This window comes from Mustela erminea, chromosome 16 (genome assembly GCF_009829155.1).
Source record: "Mustela erminea isolate mMusErm1 chromosome 16, mMusErm1.Pri, whole genome shotgun sequence".
NCBI classification, from domain to species: Eukaryota; Metazoa; Chordata; class Mammalia; order Carnivora; family Mustelidae; genus Mustela; species Mustela erminea.
Genome location: NC_045629.1, coordinates 40,207,670 through 40,233,512, shown reverse-complemented (window position 1 = coordinate 40,233,512; position 25,843 = coordinate 40,207,670). Strand labels below are relative to the sequence as shown.

The window sequence follows — 25,843 nt, the reverse complement described above, 5'->3', positions numbered from 1 at the left end:
CATCTCCAGAAGGATCTCCAGAAGGATACCCGCATGGGGACTGGAGGAGGTAACAATTAGCAAATTCTCCTCAAAGCAAATGAAGAACTCTTCTTCCTCCAGTGTCGCCTAAAGAGCTGTGGATGTGAGCGTCCCACAAGCTGTTCGCTTGAATCAGAGGTTACTGCAGAAACGACCAATGGGCAAGGATCCAAGCAGCCTGGCGGACTGGGACTGGGTCCGAGGTTGGCGGGGCGGGAGAGCGCGCGCCCTGACACGCAGGCAAGCGCGCGCCCGCCAGGAAAGGTCGGGAGCGCGCCTGGTCCCAGCCCCTCACCGCACTCTCTACTTCTTCGCTGACACCTCTTTCCCTCTCCCGTACCTGCGTCCCCTCGGATTCTTCTCTCCTCCCAGCAACTCCTCTCAGCAGCCCCAGCGCAAGACCGCCCCCGCGGCCGCCACCGGCCCCCTCCTCACCATCCCCGCCGCTTGCCCGACTGTGCGTCGGGGGGGCGGGGCCAGAATGCCGCTCACGCTAGGCCCCGCCCCCGCGCCGATGCCCCCACCCCCTCTGGCCGAAAAGGGGCGGGCCCGGCCGGTGCTGGGTCCAGAGTTTTCTCACTCTCGGTCGGACCCGTCCCTCCGCCTCTGAGTCCTCGCCCTTACCCCGAGCCCTCTCCTGCCCCCCGAGCGGACGCAGGGAGTCGAGGCAGGGCGTACCGGGCGCCATGAAGGGCCGCTGCCTGATAGGCGCCGCGGCGGAGGGGCTGGCTGGCTGAGGGCCCGCGCCGGCCGAGGCATGTGGAGTCCTGGCGGGAGCCTGCTCCAGGCACTCCCCCGGCTCCTGCAGCACGCCGCCCTCCAGGGCCGAACCGAGCCGCCGGCCCGCTGGGCCCTGCCGCGGGCAGCGGGCGGGGACGACGCGGCCGATCGCCTCCCCCGCGGAGGCGGGGCGAGCGCGGCGGCGGCGGCGGCTGCTGCCTCGGGCGCTCTGCTCGGCGCCTATCTGGAGCGCCACGGTCCGCCCGCGGCCTCGGAGCTGCCGGCGCCGGGCGGGGCCTTGGCGGGCTGCCCCGGGAGCGGCGGCGGCGGCGGCGGCAGCGTGGTGGTCGGCGTGGCGGAGGTGAGAAACTGGCGCTGCTGCTGCCTCGGCAGCACCTGTTGGTGCCGGAGCCTCGTGCTGGTGTGTGTGCTGTTCGCGCTGTGCTTCGCTTCCCTGGCCCTGGTCCGCCGCTACCTACAGCACCTCCTGCTCTGGGTGGAGAGCCTCGACTCGCTGCTCGGAGTCCTGCTCTTCGTCGTGGGCTTCATCGTGGTTTCGTTCCCCTGCGGTTGGGGCTACATCGTGCTCAACGTGGCCGCCGGCTACCTGTACGGCTTCGTGCTGGGCATGGGACTGATGGTGGTGGGCGTCCTCATCGGCACCTTCATCGCCCATGTGGTCTGCAAGCGGCTGCTCACTGCCTGGGTGGCCGCCAGGATCCAGAGCAGCGAGAAACTGAGCGCCGTTATTCGCGTCGTGGAGGGAGGAAGCGGCCTGAAAGTGGTGGCGCTGGCCAGACTGACCCCCATACCTTTTGGGCTTCAGAATGCAGTGTTCTCGGTGAGTGGTGTCCCTCTGTCCCCCATCCCTTTCCAAGACTGTTTCCAGCGGTCTTGTGACGGTCCTGGGAGGGCGCTCCATCAGATACATGCCAGCAGAGAAGTGACATTGACAACAGGAGTTAGAATCACTTTGTGTCGCACGCTGAGAAATCTCATACAAATAAAACAAATCTTAAGTCGGGGCCTCAGACGTGGTAGAGAAAGAACTACTCTTTTTTGGCATATGAGTGTGACTAAATATGAAGAGCCCTTTTAACTTTGAGGGGAGATGGATGAAAATGTCCGTTTTAAACATTTGTCATCTTATTTCTGTAGCAGCTTTGGCAACAGTCGGGGAGTGAAGGCTTCACATTCCTAGCTCTCTCGCCTGCAAAAAATGCATCCAAGGTTTTAACTCAAGTTTTTAACGACATGGGGCTGAAGGAAGTGTTTGGGTAAACAGTGGAAGGGGTAGCTCCCGACTCCATATTATAGTCTCCTAAAACTTTAATAGGCCTGTTCTTCACAAAGTAATTTGCTTTAATACAGTGCAAAAGGGGGAAATCCTCCTGTTTATTTTTCTTTGGAGGAACTGCAATTTGAAATCATTAGGTAGGGAATAAAACAAAATAGGACAGATAATCTTTTGCTTAGTAAGCATATATTTTTCTTTATACACACCTTCTACACTTTTTTGCCTTGTATTATTTATTTATTTAATTTTCTCTAGCTCATTGCAACTGATTGAGGAGTAGAAATACTGCTAGTGGAAGAGACCATCTGCCTGGAAGAAGGGAATGAGGTCTTTACAAACTTCTTGTCTTTGGACTACATCATTAACCCTATGTGTCCTTGCTTTCCTCTTTTCTAAGGCGAAGGCATTGAACTAGATTACTGAGTTCCCCAGAGTCAATGATTGTAAACTACAAAGGGTTCATACAGCGATTTTCAGGAACTCAGCCCTTCATCTTGACTTAAATAAAACTGTGATATGGAAGTAAAGAGATGCAGCGCTCAAAACCATAGGTATAGGTATATAGGTATGTACATCTATATATGTATGTATATATACATATATAGGTGTATAAACATTTCATAATAGGTATATTATGTTAGTGATTCTGATACATTGTATTGTTTTCAAAATATTGTTAGTCTTTAGAAACTTTCTCGTTTTGTTTTGTATTAAGAATAATTCCAACCACTGATTCCTAAAAGGTAAAGATTGGTATTTTTAGGAGTGTGGTATCCTTTTAAAGCCCAAATATCTCCTTATTCATTAGTTTGAATAATTTTTATCACCACGAATTGCTTTCAAACCAATATATAACTTTAACAAGCTGTAACCACCAGGATAAACAATTTGAATAAACTAGCAGTTTATCTAAAAAAATAATAATAATAATTCTACCAACTTACCATTTTTGTGATGAAATTAAGAATTTTTAATTTTTCTTTCTTTTAAATGCCTTTTGCAAGTCTCATGTTGATATTAATCAACAGCAGCAACGACTAGAATGAGGCTTATGGAGGCATGGTAATAGATAACTGTCTTTTTAGGTAGAAGTTTTGGTGTTTATGGTGGTTTGGTAGTTTTTTGTCTTAAATTTTTCCGTTTCACAACAACTTATAGTATTAAGTATAAACATGAACTTTGATCCAGCCTTGGGTAAAATAGATCAAGTTTTCTAAGACTTTGGAAGAGAGTTGGGACTAAGGAACCTGAATATTTGCTTTGTTCTCCAGTATAGCTTGTATCCTTGTGCCTTTTCTTGTTCACTTACTGTGTGCTTACTAACCTAAGTTCTTTCCAAATATTATTTCTAATCTTTAAACCAGCTCTGCAGAATGTATTTATGCATGTAGTGTAGACTTGTTTAACAGCGTGGAGCATAGGACTAGTGCTCTACTCTCTGCATCGAATCTATTGACCTTGGTCAGGTTGCTTGTCCTCTCTGGTCAGCTCCTTATTTGCAAAATGGGAAGAGAAATGGTACCTACTTCATAGGATCATTGAGACAATTTCATAAGATAAATACCTGCAGTAGAGCCTGGCTTAACAAACATGTGTTCTTTTTGGTCACCATTACCGTTGTTATTATCCAGGGTCACCTGGGTACTAAATAAATGATAAAGTAGAAGTCTGCACTATGGTTTGATGATAGGGTCTCAACCCATGGCTCTATTTCTTCATTGTATATTTAAAAACAAATTTTTTTTTAATAAACATATAATGTATTTTTATCCCCAGGGGTACAGGTCTGTGACTCGCCAGGTTTACACACAGTTCGCAGCACTCACCATAGTCCATTGTATATTTAATAGCTGCTGTAGTCCTGGATATATAGTAAGGACTCATTATATATGTTTAATTAAAAATAAGACAGTTTTGGAGAGCCTGGGTGGCTCATTCAGTTAAGTGTTCAGTTTTTGGGTTTTGGCTCAGGTCCTGATCTCAGCGTCCTGGCCCCGAGCTCCATGTCCTGTCCCGTACTCAGCAGGGAATCTGCTTGATTCTTGCTCCCTCACCCTCTTCCCCTCCTCTCTCTCTAAAATCAGTGAATAAAATCATGAAAAATAAGTGAGACAGTTTTTAAAAAATGTTTTAAACATATTAAATATGTGAATTAGAAGTTTTACTTTGTGCTTGGAAATAAGGTAATTATATAGTTGAAACCGCACTTGACAAGAGGCAACTCAAGTTGGTGCTGTGGGGTCAAGAGCAAAGACGGAAAAAAAAAAGGAAAATGGTCTCATTATTAGGAAGAAACTTTTACTGAGGAAGAAACAGAGGCTTAGCCTTCCAGGGACTTGTTCGGGGTCACTTACCTAGCAAATGGGAGCTGCGATTTGACAGCAGGATGGGCTGATAAGATGTGTCACACTAATATTCGTATTCATAGCTGTAAGTAGGGTGGCTTGTAGAGCCAGTGAACAGAGTCTGTTACATTTTATTTTTTTCTTCTTAACAATCTGCTTATTAGCTCTTTCAACCAAAACAGTTTACTAAATTCACCCAGGGTATGTGGGTGAAAAGAAAGCTTAGTTTCGGCTGATTTTTGTTTTAGTCTGACTTTCTCTTTTCTGCTCTAGAACTTCATTCTACCTCCACCCTTTCTATCCCCATACCCCTCTGACTGCCCACAGCTGCTCACTTTCCAGGCATATTTATGTTTTCTTCTTTTCTTCCCATCTTTTAAAAGATCTCCCCGCCACCCCACTTCTATTCCATTAAGGAAGTCATTTTCGGGGGCACCTGGGTGGCTCAGTGGGTTAATCCTCTGCCTTCGGCTCAGGTCATGATCTCAGGGTCCTGGGATCCAGCCCCGCATCTCTGCTCGGCAGGGGGCCTGCTTCCTCCTCTCTGCCTCCTCTCTGCCTGTGTCTCTGCCTACTTGTGATCTCTGTCTGTCAAATGAATGAATGAAATCTTTAAAAAAAAAAAAAAGAAAAAAAAAAGAAAATCATTTTTGTAATGCTCTTGATTAAAGAAGTTTATCTGAGTTACCTTAAAGAGGAAGTGAGGTGTAGTGATCATGAGAGGCGTAGGCTTTAGAAATAGTCCTTGATTAGTCCATGCTGAGTTATGAGAGTTAAATAAGCTGGTGTAGGTGCACCTGGGTGGCTCAGTGGGTTAAAGCCTCTGCTTTAGGCTGGGTCATGGGGATGGAGCCCCGCATCGGGTTCTCTGCTCAGCAGGGAGCCTGCTTCCCTTCCTCTCTCTGCCTGCCTCTCTGCCTACTTGTGATATCTCTCGCTCTGTCAAATAAATAAATAAAATCTTAAAAAAAAAAGCTGGTGTAGTGAAGACTTCAAGTATTGCCTGGCACATAGTCAATTCTGCCATTGTTAGCAGTCATTATTATTATTAGTGGTGCATGTAGTGGTGTTTACATTTTAGACACAGGAGATGACTGTAAAGGTTAAAATATAGAAGGAAAGGGGCTCTCCTTTGCTTTGTGTCTTTTATTAACCATATTTCTTTGCTTTTTCCATGTGCTCTAAAAAGGGATAGGCAAATGGACACTACCCGATTTTGAAACTGTTGAAATAAGAAAAAAGTCCATACATCTCATAGTATCAATTATTAGATCATAAGAAATATAATTTTCCAAGTACATATTTAAATTTTTTTCCTTTAAAAAAAATGCACCTGTTTTTTTGGGTTAGGAAGTAGTTAAATCTCGCTGTTTTTAATGTAATCTTGTACCTGTAGCTGCCTGTGAAGACATCTGCCGATGAAGACAGATTTACAGACTTACAGTTTGTGCGTTTTTCTCAGTATTATTCTTATCTGGACACTCGTCTAGGATGAGCATTTCTTTTTTTTTTTTTTTTTAAAGATTTTATTTATTTATTTGACAGGCAGAGATCACAAGCAGGCAGAGAGGCAGGCAGAGAGAGAGAGGAGGAAGCAGGCTCCTCACTGAGCAGAGAGCCCGATGCGGGGCTCGATCCCAGGACCCTGGGATCATGACCTGAGCCGACGGTAGAGGCTTTAACCCACTGAGCCACCCAGGTGCCCCATAGGATGAGCATTTCTTACAGCTCCAGTCAGGACAGGTTAAGTTATGCTGTAGTAGAAACCCCTAAATCTCAATGAGCTGGGAAGTAGAGGTTTGCTTACCTGTTGACACAGATTCAGGTTCAGCGTGGTTTGGGGAAGGGGCAGGGAACCTTTGCGTTAGATCCCTTTTACCCTGGGATCCAGGCTGACAGAGCCACTGTCTTTCACTTGGTTACTGGGATGTGGTGAATTTTAAAGCTTTCATCTGGAAATCATCTCACTTTTTACTGGCCTGAACGAGTTTAAAAAGAGTCACGCAGATTCCTGGAAGGAGCTAGAACTGGGCTGTCTGGTAGCAGTCTTCATGACACTGTCATTTGATTACCTCCTTTCTCTCTCATCCCCCACAAGGAATCATCCACACCCTATGGATCCTGACTCCCGAACAGGTCTGTTTGACCCCCTGCCATCACTCTGGTTCAGGTGTCTCTGCCAGCCTCCCACCTGGTCTCCTTGCCTCTGAGCCAAGGAGTTCCATTTTTTTCTCTCTCCAGAAAGTTCTTTTTGATATGTAAATCTGATCTTGTTATTCCCCTGCAGGAAACTCTCAAATGGGTTTTCTTTTCCCCTCAGGATAAATTCCAAACCCTCACAGCATAGATACTTCTGTACCCTGCCTCTTGCCATTCCTCAATTACTAAATGCTCTTTGATGTGTTCACTTTAATCCTCAGCATTCTAGGAAGCAGACAGGATATTTCTGATTCAAACAGTAAATCTTGTCTGTAGCTTTGAAAATTCAGGTTTCCCTTTTTCCTTTCCTTTTTCAGAAACCCCATGGGCTGCAAAACTTAGGCTATGTCTTGCCTGGTACTATAGGAAAAGTTTGCATTAGGACTTCAGCAGTGACTCTAATAAAACAGCCCTTAAGCCCAAAACTGCTAAGCTCTCCTGTATAGCTTACTTACCTTTGTATTTAACAAAATTATCTTTTTGAAAACAAAAGCAGTAAGTACATGGGTACTGTGAGTAGAATGTACACAAAATAGAAATGAGTAAATTTGAAAGTGCAAGGCCTGTCCCTATCACCCTGGCTCTCTTTTCAGTGGAACCATTTTAAAGAATTATGTGTTAGCAAACTATTAATTACTTTAGTTATTGTTATGAGCCCACAATAGGTTAAAAACAGCAACTGAAAGATTTTCTGTTGGTTTGGGGAGGGGCAGGGAGCTATGAAACTGATATACTAACTAAATGACAGCAAAATGTGATTAAAGACGAACTTGGAGCTTATTTAAGGAATGAATTTTCCTCAGGTTTGCACTGAGTAATCAAGAGAAAGAAAAGTTTTAGTAGTTTAGTTCACAAACTGAAATTGATTTTACAATTAAAGTTTTTGACAGGCTGGTGATCATAAGACCACAAGTATGGTAAAGCCTTAGCCTCATGGACTCGTTGGGGGCCTCTAGTTCTGTCTCCGCTCCTGTGTGACTTTGATGAAGTCATTTAATGATCTGCCCCCTCAGTCATCTTATTTATAAGGGGAGAGACAAGGTCTCATAGTTTGCTTTTCAGAAGGCAAATGTTCTGAGCAACAATTTAACATCCCCCCCCTTTTTTTTTAACAGTTTGGTGATAGTATGTTTTATAAAAATGTTTTCTCATCCTAAACTCTTATTCTGTATTATAGCTGTAGACATCGAGTCAGACATAGGTGATGGGTCATGGTGCTTATCACTGTGACAGCATACCTGACGGTCCTTCCTTCTCACTCTTAAGTGTACTGATCCACTGCCACAGGTACAGTTTGGAGAGAATAGCAAGACAGAGATCAGTGTGTGTTTTGAAGGACCTTGGAGTCTTATCTCTGAAGGAGCAGATGTGATGGCCAAGTTAACAAATGTGATGCCACCTCAGCCCACACCCTTAGGCCTCACAGTGCCACTGAGTCCAACTGGCCATGACTTCTTCAAAACTTTACCCTTCTTTATGCGCCTTCAGTTATCTCATTAGTTTCTGTGTTTTTCATGCCTCATCTGTGGGCTTACGATTCACAAATCAGTATTTTTAGCCTACTGTATCTTAATAATACATACAGTATGTCTTATTGTCCCTTATCCAGATTTTTAAAAAATTCCTTAAGAGCAAATAGGTTTTATTAAAACTTATTTCAACAGTATTTGTTTAGCAGTGCTTATTGTAAAAATGGAAAAATACAGTTAAGCACAAAGAAAAAACCATCATTAACATTTTAATGTTTATTTTTGTAGTCTTTACATTAATGAATTCTTGTGTTTTCCTTATATAATATTGTGAGTAAATGTTATAAATGATTCTTGTCACGTTTTACTGGATGTAATGGGCATTTTGGTCATTACAAATGGTATAGAATGACGTAAAACGGATACAGTCAACTATGGTTTTTCTGTTTTTTTATCTTTTTCCCTGCTGGGTCTTATGTATAGAAGGCATTTGATAAATTCTTGGGGGGGGGGTGAGTAAAAGTAATTAGCCTATAGTTTTTCAACTCTACAAATAAAATCTTTTAAATTTATGTTCCAGAAAGTATATTCAGTGAAGTGTGTGTGTGTGTGTGTCTTTTCTGGGGAAAAGGTTTAGTGTGTGTGTGTGTATTAATCAGATTCTCAGATGGATCAGTGACCCCCTAATTATTAACCATCAAAAGCAGTTCCTAATTTAGGTACACTGAACTAATGAAAAGGTCTGTATATAAGAAAATGGCCTCTAATTTGTAGGTAGACTTACTGACCTAACCATCTTTGTCTGTAGAAGCCTGTACATCGCAGCATCTTGGCTGTTGGAGTGGGTCTCTTCTCTCCGAGCCTCTGCCTTATCTGCTCTCCCCAGTAGCAAGACTTTTCCTAGTACTTTCACAGTCGCTCCTTAGCCAGAGGGTCTCAACCTTGACATTAGGTTGACCTTAGAGGTTACTGGAAATGCTTTTAGTCTTCATTCAGTATTCACTTAATAAGTAACTGGTGGTTACCGAATTTGTACCCACTGCTGTTCTAAATGCTAGAGTTATAACCATGAACAAGGCAAAGTTCGTCCCAGATTCTTTAAGGAGCTTACAGTCTAGTGGAAATAACATTCTAGGTATAGTATGGCATAAATTTTGCTGGTAATTTTCATTTCTAAGATTTTTTCCTTCTGGGGGGTGGGGGAAGGTGTTCTCAATATCTGAACAACTGATTACAAGTGGACTTGGCATCCTCACCTGTTTATAAACTGACAATTATTATAAGTCTCAACATTTATAAACAGTTTTGTTGTTTATATCGTCCACATCCAATGAGTATGTATTTAGCATATAATATATAGTAAGCATCATGCTAAAGACAATAAAGAACAAGAGAGGTCCTTTTCTTCACAGAATTTTTAGTCTGGGAAAGAGGTGAAGGACAAACAGGTGGTGAAATCTTTAGTTACTCTCTAGTGTGAAGGGGATGGGCACGGCCTAGTGTCCTCTCAGACAACCTGAAAGCTGTTCTTAATGCAGACCTGGGAGCTCAGGGAAGCTTTGCTAGAGATGTCCATGACTGAGTAGTAAAAGAAAGTTTAGGACTTTTGCCCAAGGAAGAGGAGTGGGAGGAAGGATATGAGTTTCCTTGCTAGAAGGAACATTGTGCAAAGGCCCAGAAGGAAAAGAGAGCAAGGAGTGTTCTAAGAACAAGAGAATTTTGATGTGCCTGGAACGTAATGTGACATGAAGCATGAGGAAATCAGAGTTGGGGTCACGAAGCGCATTGCCTGTGGAAGTGAACCTGAACCGTATTCTGATGGCAGAAGTAAGAGTTAAGCAGGATTAGATCTAGATTTTTAAAAGATTTCTCCAGGATTTAGCATAGGTGGTGAGTGCAGGTAGGTCTCTTGTCCGTGTCCAGACTAGAGAGGAGAGACTGACTGGGAACAGAATAGACAGTATAGATTTCTTAGGTATTAGAAAGTGGCATTGAAAGACAGGGCAGATGAGTAGACGTGGGAATGAGGGAAGAATGAGCTGTGTGACTGACTTCTGAGGTGTCTAACTAGGGAAACTGAGATTGGGGACATGGGGAGAGGTATTTTGGGGAGGGAAGGTGAAGGAAGGGGAAATGGGCAGTTAATGTCTTTTCTTGTACTGGTTTTGAAATTTTTACATTTCTGGAAGTGAAAACTATAGTTGACCCTCAGAACAATGCAGGGGTTGGGTACTGACCCCCCACCATACCCCTGCTCAGTCAGAAATCTACTCCCCAAAAAACTTTAGCCTAGTGTTGACCAGAAGCCTTACTGATAGCATAAGCAGTTAATCACAAATATTTTGTATGTTATTGTATACAAATATCATTACCTACTGTTTTCTTACAATAAAATAAGCTAGAGAAAAGAAAATTCCATTAAGAAAATCATAAGAGAAATACATGTGCAGAGTGTACTGTCCATGTGTAAGTGGAATTGCATGGTTCAAACCCGTGGTGTTCAAGGGTCAGCTCTAGTTGCCATTTGCAACTGTTTCTGAAATATCAATAGTATTTTGAGGATATGTATATATGCAGTTTATCAATAAGTAGTAATTAGATGAAAAGATTGAACTGTACTCATTTTCATTTCCTTTTGCCATTCCTTTCTTAAAAATTATTTTGGGGATTCATGGTTTTTTTTCTATATAATATTATTAAATATATTTTTAATTGGAATTTACCTTATTTGCAATTTTGTCAATAAAACAGCATTGTTTTTGTATAAGCCAAGAAAATTTAGGAAGTATAATTTGCTGAAACTAATATTAGATTCATAAAACTGTGGATAAAATCCGAGTTCTTTTGTGTGTGTGTGTGTGTGTTTTTTGTTTGTTTTTTGTTTTTTTAATCTGAGTTCTTTTAAACACAGATAGATCCTCTTTATATTCTTCATTAGGTCTATGTCAAGGTATTCTGTGTAAAAATTACATAGTTTCTTAGTGGATTAAATTAAATCCAGTAAATCCAGTAAAGCCATTGTATAAGCAGCTGGAAACTCAGAAAGTGGAGGGGTTGCCTGGTGAGCTGAATTTTGTGCTGTGCAGTAGAGGACAACAGGCCTCGGGTTTCGGGAGCATCTGAGTGATCCGTCTGAAGATAGAAGTTCTCTTACTGTCTGCCCCAAAGATCAGTCAGCTCTAGCTCTTCTGAGTCAAGCATTTTTCCTTTTCTTTTTCTCTTCGTCTTCTTCGTCATTGTCTTCTTCTTCGGCTTCTTTTGTCGCCCCCCCCCCCCCCAGCCCCTTGAATGGGCTCTTTGTTTTCAGGATTTATTTGGTATAAGGTCATGTCCTACATTAACCCATACCAGCCCAGAGAAATGAATTCCATCTCCAAGGAAAGCACAGTACGTCTAGGACTGAGAATGTATATGCCTCTATGGTGCTTCTAGAGTATTAACAGCATGGGAGGATGGCAATCAAGGTAACACCATCCCTGAAACTCTTTCTCGAGTTCTATGATCACAGAGACTGAGCAACAAGGCAGCAATGACATCGTAGGCTGAGATTTCTAGGAGTTCTTTGGAGTAGGAAAACAATCTTGAGCCAAGATCCCAGGACGTTGTAGGCAGAAACTCCAATGATAATATTCTACGCTCACATTTAATGTCTTTGCAGCAAGAAGGACAAGCAGACAGATTTTTAAGAAGTTGATGGGTGAGAACTTATTGGGAAGAGAAGCTTGGATAGGTCTTTTGGGAATAAGTATTCTAAATTTATTACGTTTTTCAAAGAATGGAGCCAGGTACAGTTTCTGAATAGGACCTTAGCATGCAGGAAGTGGTGTATTGGAATAATTTGGAACTGTTTATCTTAATAAAGTTAGTACTAGCTGAAAAATGTGTGTGTATGTGATTGTGTTGCTGTACTGGTTAAATTACTGGACACTCCAGTGTAAGTGTTTAAAACAGTTAGCCAAAATTAGTTTTTTACTTTCTTTTGATACACAGCTTTTCAGAAAGGGCATATGTATAAACAGTAACACTTGCTTTTTCCCTAGGATGAGGTTCTGTCATAAAAGGTTTGGTGATATTTGATTTCTCCTTTGGACAAAGGTCTTGTTAAAGAGTTGAGTTGTAGAGTTATTTCACATTTATGAGATCAGTTCTTAATATCGCCATTTGGATATTCCTGATTTCCATGTGAATGTCAATTTTATGTTTTACTTGGAGAAATTTCATTACATTTAAAGACTATGGACTGAAGCTTTGCATTCTGACATTTTGGAAATGAAATATTTACTTTAAAGATTAACAGCCTCCAAAACCTGTAATGTTTTATTATTAACTGCAGTAATTTTTATAAGTCATTTTTTGTCATATGTACTCATTTTATACTTTTGACATATTTATTTTAAAGAGTGGCCCCTTCTATAACTACCCCAAACTGACAGAGGAGCCTTTCTTCCTCTCATTGACCTCATTTCTTGACTAGACTCTCTAGTGCTTTTCTACTAGGTACAGACTTGTTTCCCTTTTCATCCCAGGCCCCTAACAAGTATCACCCTAAGGCCTTGTCCTGTATAGGATTCCTTTGCGTGTGCTCTAAACAATCCAGACCCCATTGCCAACCTCACTGGTACATCCTGTGCCCTATTGTCCCTGTTCAGTCCCTTCTTAGAACACCTTAGCTTCCTCATCCCACCTGTCTCTGCTTGCCAAACCTGTATTTGGCTTTCAGAGTCCATTTCAAATGCCTCTTTTTCCACATGCTTGCCCTTTGGCCCCTATTCCTGCAGCTAATATTAATCCCTGATTACTCTTTAACACTCCACACGTAGTCCTTCTCAAGAATCCCTTACTGCCTGTTTTTGAGGTAGTTGATCTGTCTTTGTCAGTGTGTAAACCCTTTGAGGTAGGAGTTGTATCTTACCTTCCGTCTCTTGCAGGCACCAACCAGAACATCTTGCATGGGCAGTCTGGAGCCAACAGTTGCTGAGTTAAATTGTTAACCAGTCGCAGTAGTATTCTTTCCAAACCAGCAGTGCTGTATCCCGAGTTAATCATCTGTGAGTGGAGATGAATGTAGCTTTACTGAAAATAGGACTTACATGTAGGTTACTCTTAAAATACTGGATCTTAACATCAGCCCCCCCAAAAAGTTTAATAAAGTGTCCAATAATTTTCTTGCATACTAGTAAACCTAGATGGGGATATATAGAAAAGTTATTTTCCAAAATTAATAGCACTAGCAACAACAAAACCACAAATGCTTAAAGGTACATGAATAAGAAATGTATTATATAAATAAAACCATCAAACTTAGTAAGAGATGTAAAGATTTTGAGTAATTACAGATACATTCTGGATAAGAATATTGAATATTGTGGGGATTTCAGTTCTGTCCAGATTAATTTAAAAATTTACCATAGTCCCAATATAAAATGTACTGATTTTTTCTTTTGAGTGACAGAATGATCCTAAAACTTATCTCTAAAAACAAATAGGTATGAATAGTTATGGCAGTTTTATAAGAAGAGTAATGAAAGGATTTGCAGGATAGGGAATTCTTTGTCAGATATTAACTGATAGTCTTTGCAACAATTTGGTTTCAATACAAGATTTAAGATGTCAGTGGAGATTATTAGAGCCCCAGATAGACTCTTTATATATAATTACTTTATTTGTAACAAAGTAAACATCACAAATCATAGGAGAAGTTATTGATTAGTCAGTAAGTATTGCTAGGGAAATTGGCTCTTGGAGAAGGGGAGGAATAGGCTATATCCTTACCTTTAATTCCAGAAGGGATAAGTGGTAAATGTTAAAAAGGAAAATAGAATCAGAAAAGAAATACACGTTAAAAAAAAAAAAAAAAAAAAGGATCTGGGACACCTGGGTGGCTCAGTCGATCAAGTGGCTCCCTTCAGCTCCAGCTGTGATCCCAGGTCTTAGGTTTGAGTCCCACATCAGGGTTCCTTGCTCAGCAGGGAGCCCTTCTTCCTCTGCCTCTGCCTCCACTCTGCCTGTTTGTGCTCTCTCTCTTTGTGACAAATAAATAAAATCTTAAAAAAAAAAAACCTAAAAAGACCTAAAGCTAAAGAAAAAAAAAAAGGAAAAAAATCAGAGGAAAAGATTGGTAATATTTGATTATATAAAAATTTTGAAATGTGTATGTCAAAACATAAAATATAAGGGACATTAGTGGAAAATATTTTAGCGGAATATATTTATATTATACTATAATATTTTATTATTATATTATATATTATATATATTATATTATTATTATTATAGTAAATAGTGGGAAATATTTGCCAAGTATAATAGACAAAGGTTGCCCTTACTATTTATAGAACTCTTACAAATAAATTAAAAAATTTAACATTCCAATAAAAATGGACAAACATGAACAAGGAAAGCCATAAAGAAATGCAAATAAGAAAATGTATATTTAAAAGTAATATAAAAAATTAAAATGTGTAAGATAAACAATCATGAAATGCCATTTTTGCTTCATCAGACTAGGAAAGATTGAAATTTAATACTTAGAGTTGGTAAGAGTATGATGAAACACACATTCATGGATTATGTATTGATAGATACATAAATCAGTGTGGACTTTTTGGAAAAACAGGCTTTACTATTGGATCCAATAATTCTATTCCTAGTGATCTGTCCTAAAATAATGGAGATACATATTGCATTAGTCATTTCTTCCTGTGTTACACTCCAAAACTTGAGTGACTTTAAAAAATAAAATAAATAAATAAAATAAAAGCAAGCATTTATTAGCTCCCACTTTCTTTGGGTTGGGAATTCTGTGCAGCATAGCCAGGTGCTTCTGACTCAGGTTTTCTCAAAACCCTGCAATCAAGTGGTGGCCAGGACTATAGATAAGATGTGGATGAGGGATTATCTGCCTCCAGGCTTACTCACATGGCCGCAGGTCTTGGCTAGCTGTAGGCTAAGACATTAGTTCCTTGCCCCACGGCATTCTCCATCAAGCTACTTTAGGATATGGCTTGTCTGCTGTAGGGAGAGATGGAGTTCTACTCTTTTTGTAACCTGATACTGAAGGTAACATCTCCTCACTTCTGCTAGAGGTTGTTTGCTATTAAGTAAGCACCAGGTCCAAACCACATTCTAGGGGAAAAGATCACATAAGGATATGAATAACAGAGGAGGAGTTTTGTTGGAATATTTTAGACACCCGTACACAGGTTAATATACAAAGGTTTTCATCAGTTTTTTAAAAATTTATAATAAAAATATAAATAAATAATCACAGATAGACAAACAAGTAAGCAATTTAAATATTCTATAGCGGAAGAATGGTTATATTGAGCTAGATCCACACAGTGGTAGTATAATTGCATAATAATGATAATGTCTATCCTTTCTGAGTGTCAGTCATGTGCTATTCATTTGCTACACATTGTACAAATATTTCTGATCTCGACAACAACAGTGTAAGGTTGGTTATTACCCTCATTTTACAGATGAAAAAACTGATGCTCGGATGCACAGTAGTTCACTGAATTCTCAGAACTCACATGCCATCATGGGGTTATTTGGCTTCAAAGCCCGGTAACCACACTGCCACTGAAGTATGCTTATGAAGATTATTAAATAACATAAGGAAGACTTACAAAACTGTTTTTACAAAATGTACACATTTTATTTACATTGAAGAAAAAAGAGTCACAAATATTGTCTTTCAGTGGTAGAATCATAGAATATTAAATTTTTTCTTTACACTCGAATTTCATTCTAAATCTACATTGTGCATGTATTCCCTTTATAATCATTTAAGAAAATTGGAATGCTTTGTAAATGTTTCAGCTCCCTTGGAAAAACTACTAACAAGACTTGTACACACAGTTTTATGTAAAATTGAAATTTTACTTGATAATGAATCAGTTCCTTTAATCTACTCTTCTAGATTACTGATCTCTCCTTACCCAACTATCTGATGGCATCTTCGGTTGGACTGCTTCCTACCCAGCTTCTGAATTCTTACTTGGGTACCACCCTGCGGACAATGGAAGATGTCATTGCAGAACAGAGTGTTAGTGGATATTTTGTTTTTTGTTTACAGGTGAGTTTAAGGCCAAGGGTTGTCTTTTTTTTTTTTTTTTAATTTCCTTTTTCTGTGGCATTACTGATTTAAAACAGATTTCACTGAGAATAATTTAGGAAGATTTTTCCTTTTTATGTCTTTCCTTGTTCTTTTGATTATACTTCATATTTTGACATTTACATTTTAATTGTGTAGATATATGGAAGTTTATAGAACTGAATTGGTACTTCTGAAAATTCTCTTTAAAAAGGGAATGACAAAAATAAGGTTCTTTTTGCAGTGATTTTCAAAGTCATCACTCTATTTTGGGTTTTTGTGAAGTATTGTTAATACTATGCTTCTGAATATAATTTTAGTGAGATTTGATAGAGTTGGGTTTTTGTCTTATCTTCAGGTTATTAAACTCTCCAATTGGTATTTTTTAAGAGTATTATGCTGGCAATGTAAATTTTTTCCAGTACAATTTTATGTAGAACAAAATAATTTTTGGAAAGTATTGCTTTATAAAAACCATCTGAAGTATTCCATTACAAATTTACAAATTTGATTATTACAAATAAGATTACAAATTAATCTCATTACAAATAAGATTAGCGTAATGAATTGTTATTGCCATGCGAATTGTAATATAGTTTAGGGTACATATGATTACATATAAAAAAATGTTGATAAGAGAGAAAAATCCAGCTGTGTAGACATATTTATTCAGTACCTTTAAGTTGTAACAGGAAGAGTTAAAAAAACTCATTTCTTTGGTTGTGCTACATGTCCTTCCTGAGATTTACCAATATATAAAATCACCATAATTTTTGATGGCTTAGTAAGATGCTGATAATAACTTATTGAGATCTTTATATGCCATATATTTAAGCTCCTTTAATCCCTACCAAAGGGCTAGAAGGTATGTATTTTTATTATCTCCAGCCTATTGTGTATATACATCTCTTCCCAACTTCGTGTTCAGTGACATCAGCAGTGGTAACTTGAAATTGATCGTGACAAGGGTATTTATACCATGGAAAATGGCAGATGCTCCAAATCAAGATTCCTACCTCTGATCTCTGCGAGCTAGTTTATCAGCACACTAGTGGAGGGCGATTTGTGTAAAGTCATAGCTACAAGGGGTAGAACCATGATATAAACAACCGGAGTTGGCTCTGTGAACTATGCTCAAAACATAGTTTACTGAGCAGATAACACTGAGATAGCCAACATCTTATTGATCCCTTAACTTGTTAGTTTTAATTTATGTTATTAAATATATGATACCGTATTAGAAATTTAGTGTATCATTCTCCACTTTTAAGGTACTATATTGTATTAAAAATATTATGATAAATAAAGCCAGAGTTGATTTTCTCTGTGCTTATGTAGTACAAGTTCAGTAAACAGAGTGAGCCCAGGAGTATTTATATTGAACTGTAAATAAAGCTATCAATTAAATGGCTTGCTTTATGAAAAATTTTGTAATATTTTTGATATTCAGGGAATTTTTTTTTTTTACTTTTTTTCTACAAAGTTATATACACACACACACAGACATATTCTAAAGAACCCTAGGTTTAGGGTTTTTATTATAGTTGGTTTATTTTTATTGATGTAGTATGTTAATCACATATTAAACTTTTTATACATTATGGTTACGTGATAATGTATGTTTTTAATTACCTTGCGGTACTATAAGATTCTAACATACCCTGCATTCTCAGATTTTTTTAAGTATAAATTTAAGTATATTTTATGTTTTTCTAGTTTCCTGAAAATGAATAATCCATTTGAAATATATTTCTCCCCCCTTATATTATGCTTGAGTCATTAGAATTTGTCATTATTAGTAGGTTTCCTAATATTTTCACTATTTGATACTTTATATTTCTGAGCATCTTAGTAAATTATTGAACTATAATTGGTAGAGTTATAATAGAACAAAATACCTCATGTATTTGTCAGTTGTGCTTCTAAAAATGTAGGATCTTCTTTTTAATCCAGTGATTTCATACCCCTTTGTTTGAGCTGACAAATTTAAGTTTAGCATACAAGACGGGAGAAAAGGGCAAATAGTTCTTAACCCAGACATTTATGAAAACAAGAATAACCATCACAACAAAAAAAGTAAAGACATATTTATGCCTCAGTTTTATTTACTGATGTTACTTTATAGCTTAGCATATTTCAGAAAAGATTTAATTCAGCTTGCAGAAGATTTACAGGAGAATAAAACAAGAGGAAAAAGAAGTCATCCTGAAGGGGGAAGTCCATAGGAAAAAGGATGAAGCTTAAGTGAAAGTAGAGTAAGTGTGTTCACGAGGCTTCTCATATTTGCTAGAAATAAGCCATGAATCTGCGTCTGAACTTTATAGCCACCTAAATAGAACCCAGTGTCTATACAATTAAAAAAATACAAAATAGATGTTCAGAGGAAGGCACAACTACTTCTTGTACAAAAATCCAACTTGGATTCTGTGGATTCGCAATTCAGTTACTCTTTTCCATGCCCTGTATTTTCCTGTGTACCCAGCAACCAAAACCCTGGATGAGTCCAAGTTTTGATATGCTTTGCACCTGTTGTTTTCAGGAAGTCATACAGCCAGATTGGTAATATTTAATTCATCGTTGCAAACCTTCTGCTGGTTTCTCAACATTGCCCCGTAGCCCAACTGTTTCCTACTCCCCCATTGCCTCAATGACTATTGCAAACCTATCTCAGCTCCTCACAATTTTGATTTCTAACCCCACGTTCCTCTTCAGTGTCAACAGATTATCTCTTTTGCTTAACAGAAAAATCAGAAGCCTTCAAATGGGAACCCCTCAGTTTCCATCTAAGAAATCCACTAAACACTCTGTGTTTGGCTCACGCTCTCAGCTTGTTCTCCAGTGGATAGTGGAAGAGATGCCTTTTGTCTTTGATTCTTTTTTTTAATAGGGAAACTTTCTAAAACAGGTTTTTGGGTTTTTTTTTGTTATTGTTGTTTGTTTTGTTTTTTGTTTTCACATTTACACCAAGGTGGTGTGTTGGGAAAAGAGTCTGTACAAATTGCCAGGCCCTGGGTCTAGAAGGGCCTCTGGGGAAAGTCCCATGTAGAGATGTAGCTAGTTCACCCTCACTGGGAACCTGAGAAGTTTTTCTGCAAGATCTAAGCCTACTTTCTATGACTGTCATCACCAACTTTGTTGAAATCAGATGCACTTTCCAGTTCTCATCTAGCTCGATTTCTTAGCAACTTAAGATTCTGCTAACCATGCCTTTTTAAAACATTTTTTTCCCTTACCATTTTGATTGTTTTTTTTTTCTTCTGCTTGCCTGTTTCATTTATCAGTATCTCTTCCTCTTTTCACCCCAGAATTGATGTTCCTCATGATTCTAGCCTGAGCTTTCTGTTCTTACTCTGAAAACTTTTCTCCTTAGCAAATCCTATTCCTGAGTTGGTTGCTGTTAGGTTTATTTGTGTAAGGACTCCCTGATACACATCTTGAGCCCAGCCTTCTTTCCATAGCTTTGGACCTATTCCCTGCATTGCTTTGGATCTCTGTTCGGCACCTCAAATTCAACATGTCTGAGGCAGAGTTTAGCATCTCATCCAAGTTAGTTCTAAGGTACTTTCCATGACTTCACATGGTGTCATCACAACACTGATAAGTATCAGACTGAGAGTTTTCAGTGAGTAGATCTTGTTTGTTTGGTTGTTTTTTAAAGAGAGCTCACATAGTTAGAGAACCAACACAAGATTTGAAGGCCCACCTTTAAAATACCTAATTTGTTCAGAATTCTATGGCATAATGAATACCCATTTACTAGTGCCTCCCTTTCACAAGTTCCAAATTCCCCTCTCTAATCCACCCCCGGCATGACATGTCTGCCTCTGCCCTTCCCCCACTACCCTCAATGCTTATATTTAGAATATTTTTCCCACAAAACTGCTAAAATTATGCATAGGCTTAATTGAAACAGTATTATATCTTAGGGTCACTGTGGATAGATCAGCCTTTGAAACTTACTGGGACATTAAAGGTCACCTGTTCTAACCTTGTTGCACTCAGACTATTTGCTCCAAACTCTGAAGAACTGATTTACAAATGAAGTTAGAAGATGTGTACCGCCTAGACATTTTAATGAACTGTATATAGAATGTTAAAGCATCTTAACACATAAAGAGGGGCCACAGTTTCCTATTGGAGAGTAGCAGAAGCCCCACATAGCAATGTGAAATCACATGACTAGTTGAGTGGCTAAACCAAGACTAGCACCTGACTTTCATGTCAGTGCTTTTTCTAGCATCTCTTTGATGGGCATTTTTTTTCTCAATCACCATGTTTTCCTTTGTTTTGTTTTTCCCTAAGCACAAACAATTTCATGTTCATGGTCTCTTGTTAATTTATTTTGAAGTTTATTGGCATTTCATTTTTTAAGTGGTTCTTGATATTTTACATTTTAGCTGCACCAGATAGTTCATTTGCAAATGGTAGTGCTTCTCTCTAAGTGGACTTAGGAATACCTGTGGACATTTATGGTCATGCAAAGATATAGTACATTAATTAAATTAAGATTTAGTTGTCAGACCTCTGTTGTAGACTTTTTTTTTTTAAATCCTTGAAGGAAGCTTTTCGGTACAGAGACAAATTTGACTTGTATCAAGTAAACATCATGTTTATGGACTAAAAGGGATGTATGCTTGCCTTGTGTTAACCTGATATCCTGTGTTGATGACTTATAGATTTTAGTCCTCTACTCTCAATAGACGAAGCCAAGGAAAGAATGGATGGCAACTGTGTATAATCTATTTAAAATTCTTACCTGACCATATCTGAGAAACATCCTATTTGAGATATTTCTAAGCTAAATATTTACCGGGTTTATTTCTCCCTTTTTCCCCCATGTAAAATATTGTTAACTGTAATGTTTTATTTTTATTCACAGATTATTATAAGTATAGGCCTCATGTTTTATGTAGTTCATCGAGCTCAAGTGGAATTGAATGCAGCTATTGTAGCTTGTGAAATGGAACTGAAAACCTCTCTGGTTAAAGGCAATCAACCAAATACCAGTGGCTCTTCATTCTACAACAAGAGGACCCTAACGTTTTCTGGAGGTGGAATCAATATTGTATGACTGATGAAATGTATGATTGTCAAGAGCTAGTGTGCTGTCCAAGGTCTAGTGGTCACCTTACCAGTGGGCAGAGACAAGTTCTAATTGTATACGGCACAAACAAAACTGACTAGTTTTTAAATTGCACAATTTTTTTAAAGGAAGAATTGTTTTCTGGATATGTGAGTGTACATGTAGATGCAAATTTGGGCTGCACCTCTTTATCATTTACTATGCCCTCTGTGGCCTATAGGTCTGCACTTTAGTGTTTTTTAATTGTTTTCTTTCTGGGTACTTATGAACAGAGAAATAACCCAAATATTTTTCTGCTTAGTGTCTTTATTTATAAAGTCCATGAAAAGTTGTAAGCATCTTCCCTACTTAAAATGATGAGTAAGAGTATGTAATTTTAAATGTATGATATTATTTAGATGTTCTTTATCCTTTTCAGAAAAGATAGTGTTTCTTTGTTTTTTAAGTAGGACCACTTTGCTTCCCTTTTCCTTATGAGTTAAAATATAGACATTAACTTTCAGTTGAATGTATTTTTGCAAGCATCATTGCAGGGCCATTTACACCTATTCACACAAGCTTAAATCCTACATTGTGGGACTGAAGTGCTCTTAAGATATCTTTTTATTTTCACTGTGGAATATGCAAAGTAAAAGGGAAATTATTGGGCAGTGGCTCAAATTAGAACCCATGCTCTAATTCCATTACATTGGCTTTACTCTCCTCAGATCTTTCATCAAAGGGCTGTCCCATTGCAGTCTTACTAAAAAGTTTTAGTAAAATAAACTTCTTTTTCCTTTTATATTCATCATTAGGCTTTGAGATAAAAGATCTAATCCTTTAAAATGATGGATTTACCATCATTGAAGATGTCACTCAGGTGGCCTTGTTTGATCAAATCGCCTTTTAAAAAAACTAAGCTTTAAAATCATGTTTATCAGTCCACTGAGTTACATATATATTTGTCCCCATAGTCTTCAGCTTTAAAACTAGAAATACACTGTTAATGCCCAAATTTGTATTATTTGCCCTACTATAAAGTGGGTTTATTTTGTTTGTTTTTTGGTACTTGTTTTTCTCTGATAAGACTCAGGAATTCTGAAATGTGAAATTAAGTCTCAATTCTTTCTCTTGTAGCATGAATTGAGTATATTTATTAATAGCACTTAGGAGTATATCATACAATAATTTGGCATATGATTCATATGACATATGTATTATGCATCTATCACCTTATGATTTTTAAAATGGTTTAGTTGTGAACTTGATGACTAATTTTTTTTTACAACCCAGATTATAGATACGAATGCAAATTTTCTGGTTGGTATCTCTTTTTTGGCTATGAAGATTCCACCTTATCAGAGAACTCCCATTTGCCCTTTCATGAGGGTAAAACCTTTGCCCTGATTCACTAAAGTGCAAAAGAATTCTTTGGGAGCAGATTATTCTAGTCCTATGTTAAAGACACATTGCATTTGATTTTAATGCATAAGTTTTTTCCCTTATTGGAGCTGTAATCGATTTCCTTACCTTTATCATGTCTGTTTTCTCACCTTTGGATAATAGAAAAGTTCATTTACATGTCTATACCAAGACTTCAGTGCAAATGATCCAAGAAGCAGCTGGGTCTGCAGTACTTAATTGGCCTCCAAATCCTTCTTTCTTTCCTTGGTAGAAAAAAAATACAGTACTAGAATATTCTTATTCTTTTTTTATCCTAATTACTTGTTTTTATTTTTAAAATAATTTTAATTTAATAATCCCAATGAACAATATGCTTGATTTATTCTTTTCTATCTAACTTGACAATATTTTTCTTGTGTTTCTTGTTTTTGATAAGTTTTTGTTAAAGGAATCATTTAAGATCACTACTTTCAGACTTGTGTTATACTTCATGTCTATTGAAGTGCATTTATTTACTTAGCATTTTGTAACTTGAATAATTTCACCAAATGAATACCTTTTAGTAGTTTGTAAAGAGTTCTTCCAATTGTTGCATTTTACTTCATACTTAAAATAAATATGTAAAGGTAGAAGAGAAATAATTTTTCTGTATTCTGCCAATCATAATTTTATATAATAAAATCATCCATTTTTACTTAAAATAGTATGGATTTGCTATTTCTAAAATACTAATCTAAAGCTGCAATTTTCCTTTGCTTCATTATTTCCCAGCCTCCCAAGTAAACAACAATCCATTATATTCATGCTGTTTGATAGCTGAATTTGGTTACTGGATTTTGGATGTGTTCTCTATAAACTGTATGAAGCATTGCCATGCCTTATTCATTCCATCTTTAAGCTTGCATCCCAGATTTATGGCAGCAGCAAATTTAACAAGATCCTTGTATGTTGCCCAAATAATGCCTCCAGTTCTAGAGTGTATATTTTTAAAATAAAATGTTTTGATTTTTCAAACAGCAGTATAAAGTTGCTTTATGAACATTTTAAAAATCATACAACATACCTAATTTCTCAATATGATGAAAGATAATATTGTTTTTAATTCTTTGGGCCTTTCTTTTAGTTTTCCGTACTTTTTTGGTTTATTGTTAATGATTTGTTTACTCTTTGCCAAATTTTATCATGTAAATTATTTTTAAACAGCACATCGTTTTAAAAATGTGTAGATAATAATTTACTAAGTGCTTTCACGTCCATTTTCATTTGATCATCTGATTTGTGAAATAACTTGAAATCTGTACTCGTTGGTTTATGAAAATAATAGAACCAAATCTCTGTCATTAGAACACGTGTTTTTACTTTGTGTTCAAAAGGGACTGGGTAGATTTGTTCCGAGCCTGCCATAGTCTTGTTTTATGTACTTTATAACCAACTGCAAACCTGTCTAAGATGACTTTCCTTTGGTAGGGTCAAATGTATGACTCTAAGACATTTCCCTCCTTGAGAAGTTCAGTTCAGTAGTTACTCTTACTTACCTTGCTGTAACTGAGCTCAATGGTCTCGCCACCAGCATGTCCCAGCATTTCTGTGTGTGTTAATGTGCAATGCTGATTTGGACTGTTCTTGGGGAAGGTGCTATGGCTTACTTACGTCCTTATTTGTGGGACTAGCTTTAGAATGCTTGAGAAAGGGGATAGGTATGTGTTAGGATGATACAGGTCAGTCCTTAAATGCATGGTAAATGCACGCTATTCAAATCCAAGTGGTGTTTGCAGAGAAAAAGAAAGGTTCAGGAGGACCTCAGGGACAGTGAGACCGACCTGGGTTGATGACTTTGGTGATAAATTTTGTTTCAGAACAATGGTCAAAATAACAGGATTTGGTGTTTAGGTTGGACATTGCTGATTTCTGTTGTAATCAGCTATTTAGGATATATTTTTTTGAAGGTCATCTCTTTAAGTTTAAAAGCCTTTAAAGAAGGGAGAGGAATCACCCGTTCCACAGGATATTTGAAACTCAGGAGTTCTGGTAACTGTGCATATTGAACATTAACTGTTAATTTATTTCACAACTAAATTATAACTTGGTACTTTGGAATTGCTAAGTGATTGCTGCAAACTATTTTCTATGGTAGCTGAAGATTTAAAATAGATAACTCAAAGGGTGAATCAGTAAAATCTCTTGATAATTGACATCCCAGATCACTTGTGTGCCTGAGAAAATAAAAGGTGATATTTTATTTTCCTTCTTTCTTCTCTTTCTTTCCCTCTATAATTTGATGGATATGGAGACGTGTGACATGGGAGGGAGCATAGGAGGAAGGGAAGACATGCTTCTAAGATGGAATGGTGGTGACACCAGATGAGGGTGATCGTGGTTACGGTTATAGCAGAGGCCCTCTGGAGAGATGATTCTGATGTCTAACATTGCCACTTCCCCTTCCATTTTTTTTCCCCCCTTATACCGCTAAATCATGAACTGCCGCCTATCTGTCAAAAAATCTTGTCATTTGCCCCAGGCTGCAGTAATGTTTACAATGCCTTCATAATAATGAAAGTCTTTCACCAATGTGATTTCCGGTTGATCTCTACCCTTGTTCCATGACTGTTGCTTTGAGGACATACTCTGCTGTCATACACTTTCATCTCAGCACCTAAAATAATGCTTGTCCTTGTTTACTTGTAGCAGTTACCATACTGTCAATGTACATCTTTTTTGGTCAGAATTGCTTGCTGGAACATAACATAGGCCAAAAGGGGGATACCCCATGTTGACAGACTGCTCTAAGTGGAGAGGTGCAGTGGAGTGCCCATTGGTTAAGCGTGCCTGGCAGCGCATGTGCTCATTACCCAAGATGGCACAGTACTCTCTGCCATGCTCACCGTCCCTGGTTGAGGGGCCTGTCAGCACCCATTGTGAATACACAGTAGTATCCTGTATTATGAGATCAATATTGAACTTTTTTAGGGATAGCATTAAATATACAGTGGTATTAAAATAGCATATGTGTATATGGTAAATATGACCATTCTGCTGTGTTTCAACAAAGTTGGTTAACCAAAGAGTAATGACTAACTGATATTACTGTCCTAAAAATGACTAGTATTCTGTAGGGTAATCTGCTGGGTGAAAGGCTTAAAAATCACAAAATATGCAGAGAAGTGGCATAGAAAAGAAAGAGTAGAATATGCATTATTCAAAGAATAATTTGAAAATTACAAAATTCTT

General features: G+C 38.3%; 1 protein-coding gene across 1 annotated transcript; it reads left to right on the top strand.

Annotated features, from left to right (window-relative positions):
* Window positions 1-549: 549 nt before the first annotated feature.
* On the top strand, window positions 550-24,697 carry TMEM64 (transmembrane protein 64). The gene is made up of 3 exons (XM_032316445.1): window positions 550-1,582; window positions 15,976-16,131; window positions 21,029-24,697. Exons 1-3 carry the CDS (start codon window positions 779-781, stop codon window positions 21,218-21,220), a joined length of 1,152 nt encoding a protein of 383 aa, XP_032172336.1. The 5' UTR covers window positions 550-778; the 3' UTR covers window positions 21,221-24,697.
* Window positions 24,698-25,843: the final 1,146 nt, after the last annotated feature.

What these genes read in the sequence shown, in the direction of transcription:
- TMEM64 (XM_032316445.1), top strand. Translation starts at nt 779, where the DNA reads ATGTGGAGTCCTGGCGGGAGCCTGCTCCAGGCACTCCCCCGGCTCCTG. An exon ending in TTCAGAATGCAGTGTTCTCG is followed by an intron (nt 1,583 to 15,975) that starts GTGAGTGGTGTC and finishes CTACTCTTCTAG; the next exon opens with ATTACTGATCTCTCCTTACC. An exon ending in ATTTTGTTTTTTGTTTACAG is followed by an intron (nt 16,132 to 21,028) that starts GTGAGTTTAAGG and finishes TTTTATTCACAG; the next exon opens with ATTATTATAAGTATAGGCCT.